A 16,064-nucleotide genomic window follows, 5' to 3' on the forward strand; every position below is an offset into this window, starting at 1 on the left:
CTGAGCCCACTGGAGAAGCCAGGGTGGGGATACCTCGCCTGTGGTTCTCAAAATGCCCCCTTCTGGGGCACAGAGTGTAGGTGAGGGGCATGGACACGTACTGGAGGCTGCCAGTAAGGAGGCCCAGGTTCTCCAACACACACACACACACACACACACACACATACACGAAGGGTTATGGGATAAAAATCAAGCCCCTCAGTTCGACTGGGATGTTCACATGGACAGCAAATAAATCACAAAAATCCCAAGCGGGACCTTCACTGTAATGGTGGCAAACCTGAGATTAGGAAGGACTGGGTGCCCGTGACTGTGAACCTCCTAGAGGGCTGAGAATGCCGTCTTTGCTGCCCTCTTCCCAGCTGAGGTGTGTTCTCCACCCTCTTGGGGACAGGAACCTTCATGCCACCCATCAGGGCTTACACAGCTGGCAGGTGCAGCCCCCACTCAAGAGCTCCTGTGAGTTAACACCCTAGGCCGGGGGCTGCACAGGGAGGCTGTTAGACAGAGGAGAGATGGAAATTCTGTTTGTTTTCCAAACAGGCGGGTACCCGAGGCAAGAACCAACTCATGCTGACAGAATTCTTTCTGGGTCGGCCTGTGGGCTGGTGGGCGAGCAGGGGGTTGTGCTTCGGCTGCCTTTGGCTGGAGGCTTTAAAAGATCAAACACGGGGCCTCGGCTCAAGAAGTCAAGTCATCCTTAGCACACACTCAAAATCAGAAAGGTTTTATTTTCAAAGACAAACTCAAGAGCGCTGAATCCCCCTCCCTCCCCCTTCCCCTGCCAGAGCACTGGGAAGAGAGGGCGGCAGGTTTGACACAAGAGAAAACGCCAATCAGTCCAGCGGTCAACGAAAAGCCAGAGCCCCACAGAAGGGGCTGCTGCTAGTGGCGATGGGGGACATGGTTTTGGAGGGCTGTGTAAGGCCAGGCCAAGAGGGGAGGTGGGCGACAGCCTTCGGGGCCGCTCTTGGGCTTTCTCCATGCTGGCGAGTATGTTCTAGTTCAGTACCAGGGAATGCAAATCATCAGCCGAGCATGATGGTTTCAAATGTCAAAGAGCAATGGCAAGAGGAGACGAGGGGATTCGAGGCTGGTGCTAAAGCGATAAGGGGGGTGGGAGTGAAAATGGTTAGGGTCTTCAAAGAACTTTCCCACCCTGGCTGGCACCAGGAGAAATGGGCGCTGCGTTAGTAAAGGCTGGTCTTCTTCATGATGCGCAGGAACTCCTGCTCGCTAACCTCCCCATCACCGTCCCGATCCGCCTCATCGATCATTTCCTGTGGGATATGAAGGAGGCAGCCTGGATTAGTGCAGACCCGAAACCAAAAGGCAGTCAAGCAAGAGGCTTCTAGGGACGCTGCCTGCATGCCTTACACAACTGAGTCACTCCTTGTGCTGCTGAGGGGGGATGGGATGGCTGTATAATAGCTTAGCTCTCGAAGCGTTCTTTGAAAAGCCATTCATCCCCATCCCTTCACAGAAGGATCACAAGGAAGGGACAGGCCAGCCAGGGGCAAGGTCACTGAAGGGAATTACTGAAACCCAAATGAAGGGTGGGCATGATAGTGGGACAAAGGAAAGAGAAGAACTAGGAGGCAACGTGCATTTATAGAGGTCTCAATACAGGTATGTAAATATGTTTATATATGAGGATGGGGAACATAGATCTATGTGCATATATGTATAGGTTTAGTATTAAGGTAGCAGATGGACATTGGGCCTCCATTCAAGTACTCCCTCAATGCAAGAACACTTTGTTCTATTAAACTGGCATTCCATGATGCTCACCTTCCCGACACAATCACTGAAGCCAAAGCGGGTGCATAGCAAATGTGGTGAAGAAAGCTGATGGTACCGGGCTATCAAAAGATACAGCTTCTGGGATCTTAAAGGCTTGAAGGTAAACAAGTGGCCATCTAGCTCAGAAGCAACAAAGCCCACATGGAAAAAGCACACCAGCCTGTGTGATCATAAGGTGGGGAAGGGATCAGGTATCAGGCATCATAGAACAACAAAATCATATCATTGTGAATGAGGAGAACTGCAGAGTGGAGACCCAAGGCTCATCTGCAGGCAACTGGACATCCCCTTACAGAAGGGTTGCAGGGAGGAGACGAGCCAGTCAGGGTGCAGTGTAGCAACGATGAAACATACAGCTTTCCTCTAGTTCTTAAATGCTTCCTCCCCTCCACCCCCACTATCATGATCCCAACTCTACCTTACAAATCTGGCTGGACCGGAGGATGTACACTGGTACAGATAGGAACTGGAAACACAGGGAATCCAGGAGAGATGAACCCTTCAGGCCCAGTGGTGAGAGTGGCGATACCGGGAGGGTGGAGGGAAGGTGGGGTAGAAAGGGGAGCCTGATTACAAATTTCTACATATAACCCCCTCCCTGGGGGCCAGACTACAGAAAAATGGGTGAAGGGACAGTGTGGGACATGAACAAAATAAGAATAATTTTTAAATTATCAAGGGTTCTTAAGGGAGGGTGTGGGGAGGGAGGGGATAAATGAGGAGCTGATACCAAGGGCTCAAGTAGAAAGCAAATGTTTTAAGGATGCTGAGGGCAACAAATGTGCTTGACACAATGGCTGGATGGAAGTATGGATTGTGATAAGACTTGTACGCGCCCCCAATAAAATGATTTTTAAAAAAAGAAAGAAAGCCCAGTCAGCCCCATCCCCTTACAGAAGGGTTGTGGGGAGGAGATGAGACAGCCAGGGTACAGTACAGCACCAATGAAACACACAGCATTCCTCTAGTTCTTTAATGCTTCCCCCCACCCACCCACTATCATGATGCCAATTCTTCCAAATCTGGCTAGACCAGAGCATGTACACAGGTACAGAGAAGAGCGGAATCCAGGACCGAGAACCCCTCAGGACCAATAATGGGAGCAGTGATACCAGGAGGAGAGGGGGAAGGTGGGGGGAGAAAGGGGAACTGACCACAATGATTGACATACAACACCCCCCTGCCCCCGTGACGAACAACAGAAACATGGGTGAAGGGAGATAGTGGATGGTGTAAGATGTGACAATAATAATTTCTCAATGGGTCACGAGGGTGGGAGGGTGGAGGAGGGAGGGGGAAAAGAGAAGCTGATACCAAGAGCTCAAGTAGAAAGAAAATGCTTTGAAAATGATGATGGATGGTACCATATGTACAAGTGTGCTTGAACCAATTGACATATGGATTGCTTTAAGAGCTGTAAAAGCCCCCAATAAAATGATTTTTAAAAATAATTTAAAAAGCCCACTCAGCCACACACACCCCAGGAGGGGAGGGGCAGGCCTGAGACCTGCAACAATCCACAGGTGGGTCCAAAGGAGAACGTAAGTGGCAGCAGAGGGACACCACCAGAGCGAAAGGATTCTGAAAGGGCAGGAAGCTCAGTGTCTTACAGACCTGCAGCTCTTCATCAGTAAGATTCTCTCCCAACTCCTTGGCCACGCGCTTCAGATTTTTGAAAGAGATCTTGCCAGTTTCATCATCGTCGAAGAGCTTGAAGGCTTTCAAGATTTCTTCTTTGGTATCCTTCTCAGACTGAACGGGAAACATTAAGCATGTATGAGTGGAGACCACTGTGTCCCCTGTTTCCCGCCACACCCCTCTTCTTCAATCACCCAACTTGAGCCTGGCGTTAGGTCAAGTCTCAGGAAGTCCTTTGGGCCTCCGGACCCCACCAGACTTTCCAACCAGGGGACATCAGCTCCCTGTATGGCCCAGGTTTCAGAAGCAGACAAGGTCTTTGCTCCAGAGTCAACAGAGACAAAACGTGTCCCCCGAGCTGGCACCCCAAATTCACACCGCTGGCCTCCTAAACTGTGAGAGAGTACATCGGTTTGCTCAAGCCACTCATCTGTGATCTTGCTGTTATGACAGCACTAGAGAATGAACCAAAACAGTGAGAAACGGCACAAGGACCTGTTTGGGAAGAGGAGGGAGGGCCAATTTGAGTCGGAGAAGCTGCAGGCCTGTGAGGCCACTGGGGATTCACTGTGCAGTGAGCAACTGTCTTCAGGTCTGAAACCAAACGGGGCTTTGCGACGGGAATAACTTTCACCCCTCAGCCCCATCTCTGTTCACCACGTGGCCTCACTGGTCGCCTTTCTAACCTGGGCCCTGTGACGCAAGAGCTCAAAAAGCATGCAGGGTGGCACCAGGAAAAACCCACCATGAAATCATTACCAATGGAGAGGCTCAAAATGAAACATAAACATTGTCTGTACAAACCAAAGGAAAAACTCAATTCACTTTGTAAACATACAGGATAATATACTCCTTAAGCTGGTGGACCAGGGGGCCCCTTGGAGAAATGCTGAGATCCCAGAGGGTGAGGAGTGGGAAGCGGAGCCAGTCCCACTGGGAGGGCCGAGTCACTTTGCTTGTTATTAAAGTACAGAAGGACACTGGGCACACCGGCAGAGAACGAGCTCAAACCCCGAAAGTCAGAGGGGCTGAGATATGTTCTACTAGGTGGTAACAGTTGGTTGAGCCTCTTGGTTGAGTCACAAAGAAAGTGGTGTAATAAATGTGACACCATGTTTCTTTTCTTCGGGAGAGCAAGACCACTTCTCTTTGACAGTGGCCTAAAAAAAAAAGGCCAGGGTGAGCCTAGGCAGCCTCATTCTCAATGGGGAGCACTATCTTTTGCCAGTTCAACCCACCTATTTTGATAAGCAATTTCCTTATCTTGATTCAAATGTATCCCCCAGTTGGCTGGCGCACATGCTGAGGCTCTTCACTAACTTACCATTTTCTGAGTCATCACAGCCAGAAAGTCACTGAAGTTCATTTTCCCAGTGCCTTCTTTGTCAATTTCATTGATCATTTTCTTGATCTCTTCCTTCTTGGGCTCAAAGCCCAGGGCCCTCATAGCGACCTACAATGAAATGTCATCTCAATATGCAAATGCACGCCCAGCAGGCGCAAAAGTGACAATGGTTGGGAACATAAAAGACTATTATCTGTTAGGGCCAGGCGAACACAATGGGGGGCAGGATAGTAGTGACCTAATTGATATCTGACTTCTCTGAAGTAACAGGCGATAAGTAAAAAGAGAAGGGTAACAAATGCCCACTGTCCTCCTCCCCACTACCCCCACCCCCACCCCCACCCCTGTTCTTGGAGCCAGGAAAGTGTGGAGAGGTGAGGCAGAGGAGGGCATGGAGCCAGGGAGGAAGGTACCCAGTGCAGAGCGCTTGCCTTTAGTTCTTTGACATCGATGGTTCCAGTTCCATCTGCATCAAAGAGATCAAAAGCTTCACGGATCTCCTGTTTCTGGTCATCACTGATTTCGGGCTTAGAAGACATCCTCTTGCGCTGGGAAGTTGATGCCATGCTTGCCTTCTTAAAATTAGAGGCCTTGGGACGGACAAACACAAGAGGATGGTAGCATGCCAGAGAGTCCATCAAACCCCAAGCCCCACCCACCCCTGGGGAGCTGAGTCAAGACCATAGAGCAAACTCGAGAGGCACGTTTGTGACGTAAGCTCAAAAGTTCGCCATTGTCAACTTTGGCAGAGAGAGGCTGCCAGAAGGCCCGGGGTCTGTGTTGGGAGGAGTCCTGGGAGAAGCTCCGAGTTCTCCTGCCGAAGGACAGTCCCTCAGGGGTCTGGGAGGAACTAGAGAGCCGGGGGCGCCCGAGTGGAGGGACAGGCCGGCTGTGGGCAAATGGAGTAGGCGGAGAGCTGCGAAGCGGCCGGCGCCTCGACCCTACCCTTCCGGGACCGAATTCGGAGGAAGACGGTGCGCCGCAGCTCAGGAACGCGCGGGAGAGGCGGCGTGTGCAGGGGAAACCCGCAGAGGCGTGGACCACTGCACGAGCGCCACCAAGCCGATTGCCCGCACTTACCATCGCGGAACAACTCCACCGCGCGTTGTTACGGCAACGAACGTACACACGCTTTCGGCGTCGTTCCCATTACTACGCACGCGCGCGGCTCCGCCCCGCATTGGTGCCCCGCCCAATACCCCTGTTCTCCATTGGCGCAGAGCCGGAGAGGGGCTAACCCGGCAGAGCCTCCGTTGGTGGGGAGGGAGAGGCGCGCTCCGGAGCAGGCGGGAGAGGATTGGTCAGGGTCCCATCACGAGCGCCGATTGGCGGAATCAGGGCCAAGCCGAGCCAATCCAGTGGATGAGGAGTCCTCGGCTGATTCTGACCTCACTCAAAAGGATTCAGAGGCGGGGACTGGTGGGAGACCCATCTTTGCGCCCTGGCTCGTGCTGAGCCCATCTAGCGGAGCGGTAAGCTAGTGGTGTGGGGCTGAGGGGCTTTCAGGCCCGGGGCTGCTCTAAGAAGAGCGGGCACCCGGGGGCAGAGCAGCCCTTGAGCGTGCTAGGGGGAGTGGGCGTGACCACGTCTGCAAACTGAGGGGAAGGAACTGGGTGGGAAGGGACCGCCAGACCGTCGTAGCCGCCCTCATCAGCATCACTGCCCTCTGATTGACGACCCGGGAGAGCTGCTCCTGGGAGTTTCTGAGATGGTTCTCCCAAGGAGCACTGGTGGTTTCGAACTGCAGACCTTGTAGTTAGCCGCCCAACGCGCAACTACTTGGAAGCTGGCAAAGAGTCAACGGCTGAAGGACTGGGGCTGGGGTGGGGGAAGCCTGGTTCACTGCATTAAGGGGCAAAGGGTAAAGGGCAGCAGCTTGATGAGCTTACTTGGGGCTGTGATGCCAGTGCCCCAGGCACTCCCCTGCTCAGCGCACCCCGCCTTCCTTCAGAGCTGCGCTCCTACCTTCACAGTGAGGCGCCACTCCAATTTTTTTTATTAATGTTCTTTTGCACCCCGCCACTACAGGACAGGGCCTTGGTTTGGGGCAGGGCTGTTGGGCCACTGCCAGGTTCAAGGAGCAAGGCGGGTCCTGCTTTCCGTGCCCAACAAATCCTGGTTGAATTCGAATGGCCAGTGAGGAGCCCTTCTCTTACCCAACTGGTGCCTCCTGGCATCTGAGCCCTGCCTTTTACCCCGCCCCTCGCATTTCTCCATCTAGCAGCACACCCTATGTCCACAGCATGTAAGAAAGAACAAATACACAGTGTGCCATAGCTGTGTGACCTTGGGCCAGTCACTTGGCTTCTCAAAGCCTCAGGTTCTCACCTGACCTTTGTTCCCTTCACATGTAGCAGGTCTTGCTCACCCTCAACTTGGAAGGTCCTACCGCCAGAGTGCAGCCTTCATTTTTTGTCACACTGACTCCCAATCCTACTCCCCATCTTACCTCACTGCCTGTGAGGTAACTTGTTCCCGAACCTGCAGGCTCCAGGCCATTGCCTCACATCCCTTGCACCCCAGCTATGGGCAGGATACCTACTCCCTCAGAGGCGCGGAGCCCTGAGGACCCAGCAGCTGCCTTACCTGAGGCCATAGGCCACTCTGGGCTGGCTGGCAGTGACCAGAGAAGCAGCCCCAGCCATGATCCTTCTCCAAGAGCACAGCCACCATCACCAGGATGGTTAACTGTACTGTGGCTCCAACCTCAAAGGGGTATGACACAAACATGATGGGACACAAGGTATATCCAATAGAAATGTGTGACTCTGTGTTTTTAAGGACAGAGAAGGTGATCACAAACCAAACTATATTTGAACCAGAATGGACCAAGGCACAAAAATGAGGGGCCAGAACCCACAGACTCATGTGACAACGAACATCTCCAAAGTAAGTACTGACACAAGCCCTTTGGACACGTGCACACCAGCCAGCTGTGTGTGTCTGCCCACCACTTGGGTTGAGGGGTGGATGAAATCACTCCCTGGTGGCGATGTCTCTTGGTATCGGTTAGATGCCTTTAAAGATGAATCCACTAGACCAGGGGTGTTCTAGAGTCGGACGGTCTGAGTCAGGGCAGTGGCGCCCTGACCTGCCATTCTCCCCAGTGTATGAAGCTGTGTGCCTACAGGTGGGGTTGAAAGGAGCCCCCGTCCTCCTGACAAGTTACCATCCTCAGGCTCCCACCTTGCTAGCCCCCTAGGACTTGGGACAACGCAGACTGCCTTTCTCCTGTGACTGCGGGGACCATGCTTTGCTTTCTTGTGTGCTATCTGCAGGGCAAGCTGGACTTAGTAGTGTGCAGGGATCACCTCTTGGGAGCAGCAAAGTGGAGGCAGGCCTTGTCTTACTAAGCCTGCAGAGAGAATGAGTGTGTTTGGACAATAGACGGTTGTGGGGACCCTGCATCCAGCTAGGCTGTTGGTGCCATTTTCGCAACCGTGCGTGCTCACTTGACGTGTCTGGGCCCCATTGTAGTACCCACTGTCCCACTCTGTCAAATGTTTGAATCTCCCGGGTCAGCTGTGGCTGTACAGACCCACCCACCTTGGCTTTTTCTGCAGGCGCAGAAGTGCACAGTGATCGGAGGCTCAGGGTTTCTTGGTCAGTACATGGTGGAGCACCTGCTGGCCAGAGGCTACCATGTCAACATCTTTGACATCCGTCAAAGCTTTGAGGACCCCCATGTGGAGTTCTTCCTGGGCGACCTTTGCAACCAGCAGGTGAGGAGCAGCCTAAGTTCCTAGAATCTCCCCGGGGTTTGCCACGAGAGGTCCCTGCCTGAAGGCCGAATGGATGTCGCTTTCCCCCCACCTCCCCCAAATGGCTTGTTTTGATTTTCATATTGAGAAATTTACAACTGATTGAAAAATATCTAACAGACACCCATATTCTTATTCAGGAGCCCTGGTGGCTCTGTAGTTACAGCTCTCAACTCCATGCCAGAAGGACAGTGGTTCAAACCCACCAGCCCCTCGCGGAAGAGAGGTGGCCAGCTGCTCCCATAATGATTGCCAGCCTTGGGGGGAGGTGGAGGGGGTCCCTGTAGGGCTCTTCTGCTCTGTCCTCCAGGGTCACTGGGAGGCGGAAGTGACTCCACAGCAGTGGGTATGTGAAGTAGCTGTCATTACAGTGGGAGAGCCAGTGGACCAGATTTCGGGCTCATAACTAGTGCTTTCTTCTTGCAGAGATGACACCTCGGTGTGACCTTCAGCCTTGCTCTGCAATCTTCTGTAATCTGAGAGCTCACTCGTGTCTTTTCTCCTTGTTAAGAGAGCCTTCACATGGTGACTCTACCCTCCCTCTCTACTCTCTCCCTGCACAGAGAGATGAGTTGTGCATTATGTTCTCTTAACCTCTCTCACCTGCTCCTTCCTGTCATGTTTCGAAAGGTCTCTGGACTGAAGGAGCTGAGGGGAACCAACTGCCTGAGGCTGCATCTGTGAGATCAGGTCCAACCAGGAGCAGACTCTAGTGTGGACTGGCCATTCGCCATTCCAGAAACTAGGGTTGGGACCCCGGCCCTGAGCAGGGCAATGTTAAGGGTTCTATGTGTACTGACATCAAGGCAGGAGACTTGGGGGCTGTTCACCTGTCTGAAGCAGCAGTGAATGTGTGTTTCTGTTTGCTTTTCCAGGATCTCTACCCAGCTCTGAAAGGGGTGGGCACCGTTTTCCACTGTGCGTCACCCCCACCAGGCAGTGGCAACAAGGAGCTCTTTTACAAAGTGAATTACCTTGGCACCAAGAATGTCATTGAAACTTGCAAACAGGCTGGGGTTCAGGTAAGGGGAAAGCCGGTTATGGAGTGTGGAGGCCCTGCGCACGTCTCTGCCTAGCCTGGGTTGCCTCCTGAAATGTCACAAGGTTAAGGGAGGAAGCTAGGGGCCTCCTGGCATGGTGAGTGTCTGCTGGCCAGGACTCTAACTGCCTACAGACCTCCCAAGGATCCTCAGACTTCATAGTCGCCGGTTCCAAAGCTATATGGTGCAAGCCTGGCCTCTATATTCAAAGATAAACAAATTCTGTTCCTTTATAGAAACCTGCCCGAGTTCGTGCTGAGGGAATGAGTCTCCCCCAGGCCGTAGATGCTTTCTCCTCCGTCTCACCAAAGTTGACTGCCATCCCCGTGGCGCACTCCTCAGACGCATGAGAGAGGAGACCCAGCTGAGCCTGGGTTTTCCCTCCCAGCATCACTCAGTGTATGGGCCAGCCCAGCATCCAGCTTTTCAGGGCTCATGGAACTCTTTGTACTAAGGGCACTCCGCTGCCACCGAGTCACAGGAGCATAATGTGCCCTAGGGTTTCCCATGGAAGGAGATCGCCAGGCTGTTCTTCCAAGGCACCTGTGGACTCAAACCACCACCCTCTTGGTTAGCAGCCAAGCCCTTTCCTTTTCCTAACACTTAGAACCCACGGTCACATTTCTGATCACAGTGTATGGTGACAGCCGGTGTGCTTGCCTTGAAATTGTAGGTCATTTGCAAAGAAGCGCCGCCATCCCGTCTCCTGAGGCATCACTGTAGGATGCCTCTCCATCCTTTGTCTTCCATGCCTTCCCATAGAGCTTCCCGCTGTACGCCCTGAAGATTGGCCACCTGCCTCCTTAGCGTGCTCTCTGTGGGCCTTCGGGTTGGTATTGAACTACCCTCCCTTTCCCGTGGTTGCTTTTGGCGAGCACATCATCTCTTCAGGACCGCTGCTGTCCTCACGGCGCAGCTGTCTCCCTCCCTTGTGAGCAGTCTGCCTTCTTTCCCAATCATGATACTTTCACCCTACCTCTCCAGCTAGACCTTCTAGCATAACGTCGACTCACAGTGGCGACGATGGAATGTGAACTAAGGGTGTCCAGTGTTGGGTGAGCTGCCCTCAACCAGAGAGCCAGAAGCGGAGGAGCCCTTTAGAACAGCCTTTCTCCGCTGGGGCTGTGTGCATGTGCACGCGCATGCGTACACTGCCGGCTTAGGATCAGAATCACCAGCGTTCCTTTTCGCAGACCCCTCCCTCAAAGGTTCTGCTATAGGCTCTACTCCCAGCTGCTTGTGTGTGCTCCCTCTTTGTCCTCCCCCAGAAACTCATTCTGACGAGCTCTGCCAGCGTCGTCTTTGAGGGCGTCGATATCAAGAACGGGACTGAGGAGCTCCCCTACACCAAAAACCCCATTGACTACTACACGGAGACCAAGATCCTACAGGAGCAAGTAAGTGCCCGAATCGGCTTCGGTGGGGAATGGGCGAGGGCCCTGTGCAGTGGCAGCGTGCACATTCTTAGCAAAGGGTCGACGGCCAGATGCATGTGATATTCGAGGCCTAAGTATCTAGGACCTGGCCGACACCTATGGGTCCTCGGCTGTGAATAGACCACTCTGCACCTACAGGTTGTCCTGGGCGCCAATGATCCCGAGAAAAATTTCCTAACCATCGCCATTCGCCCTCATGGCATTTTCGGCCCCAGGGACCCACAGCTGGTCCCCGTCCTCGTTGATGCTGCCAGGAAGGGCAAGATGAAGTTTATGATTGGGTGAGTCACCTTTTTGCACTTGGCTCTTTCCCCAGGACTGTTAGAGGCACCCTCTGGATTCCCTCCTTCAGCAGGTGCTACCAGTGTGGTAGCTGGCTCCCAGATACACCTCCGCTCTCTTCACCCATCCCCTTCCTCCTCCCCCAGTGCCTGGCTCTGCCCGTCTTAGTGCTCACTGTGTTAGGATCTCAGTGGGAAGCTGTGTCAGTCTGGGTAGACTAGAGTAACAAATTCATTGAGATACCCATATGTGTATAAGAAAGAGATTTACATACATTGAGAAAACATCCCAGCCCAGATCAAGTCCCTAAGTCTGATATTAGCCCATATATCCAACACCAATCTACATAGTACTCTTCAGACTCATGAAACACATGCAATGATGCCAAATGTAGAAGCTCACAGGCCAGTGGGTAGAAAGTCCTTGGGTCCAGTGGCATTGGAAACCTCTCAGCGCCGGCAGGGGTCTCTGCATCAGGGTGGGTCCATGTGTCCTGTCAGCTGCTCTGTCTCCCAGGGTGTGTTAGAGAGAAGTCTCCCGCCTCCAAGGAGGAAGTACCAGATTTCCCAGAATTCTTAGGAGAAGGCCATGCCCACACAGAGGTCTCATTGGCGATCTCCAAATTGACAGGCTAGACTCCACCCCTACGTTCTTAATCCTCAGTTGACACCAGATTAGGTGACTACCACATCAAGTAGTGTCTCAGGCACCCTAGTGTCTTAAGGGCTGCCTCTGCCAAGGCCAGGGCAGCTGCCTAAGCCCCAAGGGTGTTCTAAGCTCCCGATGTATTCTGAGAGTCCCTTCTTTGTTCACTTGCCCACAGAAATGGGAAAAACTTGGTGGACTTCACCTTCGTGGAGAACGTGGTCCATGGCCACATCCTGGCAGCAGAGCGCCTTTCCCAAGATGTAGCTGTGTGTGGAAAGGTGAGTCTCAGCCTGTCCCGTGTCACTCTTTCCAACGTCCTGGCAGGCAACTCAGCTTTCAGCTTGCCTAGCACCCAGGCCAAGCCCCTCCTCCCCCTGGTGACGCTGAGCCAAGACTCCAGAGAATTCTTCAGGTGGACCATCCAGGCTGCCTGCATCTGAAGCTCCAAGCCAGTCCATAAACCTTTTGTCCTCTTGTCCTTTAGGGATGGGGACTGAGTTCTGCCATTGTCATTAATGCTCACAAATTGGCCTGAAGTACCTGACCTCTCACTCTCCCCCTGCACCCAAGCATCCAGATCCAATTGGCATCTCTACCATCACCTGCCATTTGCACGGGCCTGGCCCACACATGGCTATACACTTGATGGGGGGTCTTAGTAACCACCTCCCTTCTGAGCTGTTCTGCATTGACCTGGGTAGGGAGTGGCCACAGCTTCCGGGACTGTGATTTCGGGGCCAAGCTCAGCACTGACTCACTCCCCTTCTCTCCCCAGGCCTTCCACATCACCAATGATGAGCCCATCCCGTTCTGGGCGTTCCTGTCCCGTATCCTGACAGGCCTCAACTATGAGGCCCCCAAGTACCGCATCCCCTACTGGATGGCCTACTACCTGGCCCTGCTGCTGGCCTTGCTGGTGATGGTGGTCCAGCCGGTGATCAAGCTGCAGCCCACCTTCACGCCCCTGCGGATCGCACTGGCCGGCACCTATCACTACTTTAGCTGCGCCAGGGCCAAGGAGCTGCTGGGCTACCAGCCGCTGGTCCCCATGGATATTGCCGTGGAGAGGACTGTGCGTAGCTTTCACCACCTGCGGAAGGTCTGACTGAACTCAGGCTCCGCCCTCTCCCGTCTGTGAGCCACCTGGGTGCCACACAGCTGCTCTCGATCTCTGGACGTGGGAAATCTCTTTCCCCTCCACCTCCTCGGGCTCCTTAGCACAAAGGTCACTTTGCAGTTGCCCCTAATCCTTGTTGGCGTCCTTATGTTCAAATTGAAGAGGTAAGACCCTGTCAGGAAGAAACAGTCCTTTGGTAACCCAACGGGGTTTCTTTCATTCAAACTGATGCTAGAGTAGAAGTTTCTAGATGTTGTTGAAGGGACCACACATTTAAACTATCCTAGAAGAAAAATGAAAGATACAAATAAAGGCACATGGCTGAGACTTGAAACGGGGCTCCTATTTTACATCAACTCCCAAAATCTCTGTCCCCGCAGGGTCGCCTGCTTTGTTCTGTGTCAGTCCATTCTCAACAGCAGGGTTCCCTAGTGCTCTGCAGCGATGTGCAGACCAGCTCAGGAGAGTTTGGGTTAGGGAGGCCCCTTTAGCGACTCGAGTTGGGGAAGAACCCCCTGAGATGTTACAGCCCAGCCCACGGGAGACCAGAATAAAGTCAGGGTGTTGGACATGTGCCATGGGCTTTAAGTGTGTGACTGCTTTCTGACTGGCTGAAGGGGACATGGGGAGCTGCTGGGCCTAGGTCTATGCAAAGGGACATCTCAAAGTACAAGTTACAAAAGGACTTCAAAGAGAGGCCCTTTTGTCTCGTACTTTCTGAAGCCCCTTTGTATAGACAGAAGATAGGCTGTCTGTCCCTAAAGTCCTGAGAACAGCGGGATGATGAATGGTCTCCCTTTGGGGACCTGGACGCTGTCTGATCTCACACCATCTCCACAACCTTGCATTATGGGGTACAAGGGGGGGTGCCAGAGCCTGAGTTGGGACTTGACAGCAACCTCTGCATATCTACCCCTCCAGCCCTGGAGTAGCATCAAGTGGTATCCCTTAGCCCCAAGTGGGTGGGTGGCCTGCCAGGCAGGACCCTGAAGTAAAAGGAGTAGGCCCCGAACAGCATTTCACACCTGCATCTATATATGGGTTCAAGTGAACCTTGAAGCCCTGTGAGGGCAGCCATTTTAGGGGGCAAGGGCACAGATGGCTGAACCTGATCCTTCAGGGGCCAGCTGTTGAGGTAGAGTCTACAGTGGAGGATGGGGCACACAGGTGTTCCTGGACCAGGGTGGATAAACTATAGGCAGCTGTGCCACTGGGGGGGGCGTGTCTGACCATATAGGAACCCTGCCCACCATTGGCAGCCTCCTAAAGGAAGGTGACCAGATTTCACATTGGTAAAGCGGGACACCATTGATAAAACTCATATTCTGGCGAGAGAGCCACATGGCAGCCGAAAACTGTATACCCTAGCTGCTTGTGCATTCTTTTCAAAAATCGGAACTTTTTAAAAACGCCGTGGGATGTGGGAAAAATTGTTAAAAATCGGGACATCTGGTCACCTTATATATCTACTGAGCCTGTCCCCCACTGTTTATCTTAGCTCTGCAGCTAAGCACCAGCTGTCCATGGACAAGAAGTTGGTTACTAGTGTCTGTCCCACAAGTGCCTACTCCAGGGAAGGAGCCCAGGATGTGGGCTCTGACCTGAAAGGCTTATGGAGATGTACAGGGCTTGCTGAACCCATAGTGACCAGCTGGGGGAGCCCCAGATAAGCACTTCCAGGGCTGGAAGTCAGACTCCAGTGCCCTTGGCCTCATAGCCCACCTCGCCCAGCTGGCTTCTGGCCACCCGAAGGGGAAAGCAGTCCAAACATGGGGCTTTCGAACACGAGGGACTCAACAGGTGCAAATAGCAAATGGAAGCTGGGGTGGGGGTCAGGTGCATATGTTAGGACGCTACTAGAACTTTTCAGTGGCACTACCTGCTGACTATGTGGTTATTGATTTTGGAAGGCCCCCTGCCAGATCTGTTCTCAGGGACTTAGCCCCAGGTGGTTGGTTCATCCTTCAGAGAACTTTCAGAGGCATTTGGGCAGAGAGCCTTTGACCTGCACCGCAGCCAACCCTCCGGCATGATGGTATCTGCAGAGACCACTCTGTGTCTGCGGGGAGGTGGTGAATGCCTTCCGCCCTGGGAGGACAGAACCCCGTTCGGCTCAGGAAGCAAGCTAGTGAGGTAGAGGTAGGGAAGCAGAGCAGGAACCCTGGTCATCGTGGGGAGGGGCAGGCGGGTGGAGGCGAGTGCTGAGCAGGCTCTCGGGCCCATTTCCCAGGCTGGGCCCCAGCTGGTTAGGGGGCAAAAGGGCAGACAAGTTCTGACGGATTCCATTGCCACGAACCCAGGGTGGAGCAACCCCACCAAACTGGCTGGGAGTGGCCAGTACTGCCATCCAGCACCCTGCCCTGCCTGGTAGGCCCAGGGCCTTGAGCCTTCCACTCTGCAAGCTGCTCTTGCCGGCATTCATCGCTTGATGGGCTAGTTCGGCGCCAACCAAAGATGGTGAAACCAGTCCAGTGGGATCCCACCACAGCCCCTGGCCGGGAGGTGCCGGAATGTCTGGGACATGACGGCCCTGCCCCCAGAGGAAGCTGTGCAGCAAGGTCCCATCCCAACCGGCGCCAGAGCTGAGGCCCCGTCTCTTGGGACTGAAGGTGCAGACAACTCCGGCTGCCCGGAGGCCTCAGTCCCAGGCTGTGCAGTGAACTCAGCTCTGCACTGACTCTGGCCTCATGGACAGATCATACCCGTCTCCAATTCCAGTTCCCACTGCCTAGGGCTGTGGGTAGGGCCTCTTTCTGGAATGTCTTCGGCCCTCTCCCTGGCTGACTCCTACTAGTCTCCTGGGCTGACAGCCAGGCCAGGTGAAGATCCATCCCTGTGCCCCTTGCCCTGCATCCCCACCATGCCGCCCCTGAGCTTCCTGCACTTTTCGGAAGACAGAGAGGGCTTCTCTGGATGCCAGCAGGGTTTCACCGGACAGAAAGGAGGGAGAACCTAGTGCTAAGGAGAAAACAGTCATGACCCAGGGCCAGAAGA

The 16,064-nt window shown here is 53.7% G+C and overlaps 2 protein-coding genes across 3 annotated transcripts; one reads left to right on the top strand and one right to left on the bottom strand.

Annotated features, from left to right (window-relative positions):
* Positions 1–711: 711 nt before the first annotated feature.
* On the bottom strand, positions 712–6,021 carry CETN2 (centrin 2). 2 transcript variants are annotated; one of them, XM_075538733.1, is made up of 5 exons: positions 5,867–6,021; positions 5,218–5,376; positions 4,766–4,894; positions 3,418–3,555; positions 712–1,280 (listed from the first exon to the last, which is right to left on the bottom strand). In XM_075538733.1, the coding sequence occupies exons 1-5, from the start codon at positions 5,867–5,869 to the stop codon at positions 1,191–1,193; spliced, it is 519 nt and encodes a 172-aa protein (XP_075394848.1). In that variant the 5' UTR covers positions 5,870–6,021; the 3' UTR covers positions 712–1,190. The 2 variants fall into 2 exon arrangements, with proteins under 2 accessions (XP_075394848.1, XP_075394849.1); XM_075538734.1 differs by lacking the exon at positions 5,867–6,021 and adding an exon at positions 5,732–5,862.
* Positions 6,022–6,128: 107 nt separating this feature from the next.
* On the top strand, positions 6,129–13,644 carry NSDHL (NAD(P) dependent 3-beta-hydroxysteroid dehydrogenase NSDHL). The gene is made up of 8 exons (XM_075538732.1): positions 6,129–6,258; positions 7,568–7,675; positions 8,350–8,508; positions 9,423–9,569; positions 10,856–10,984; positions 11,162–11,304; positions 12,129–12,231; positions 12,729–13,644. Exons 2-8 carry the CDS (start codon positions 7,610–7,612, stop codon positions 13,056–13,058), a joined length of 1,077 nt encoding a protein of 358 aa, XP_075394847.1. The 5' UTR covers positions 6,129–6,258; positions 7,568–7,609; the 3' UTR covers positions 13,059–13,644.
* The last annotated feature ends 2,420 nt before the right edge of the window (positions 13,645–16,064 follow it).

The sequence above is a fragment of the Tenrec ecaudatus genome, chromosome X (assembly GCF_050624435.1).
Source record: "Tenrec ecaudatus isolate mTenEca1 chromosome X, mTenEca1.hap1, whole genome shotgun sequence".
Lineage (NCBI taxonomy): Eukaryota > Metazoa > Chordata > Mammalia > Afrosoricida > Tenrecidae > Tenrec > Tenrec ecaudatus.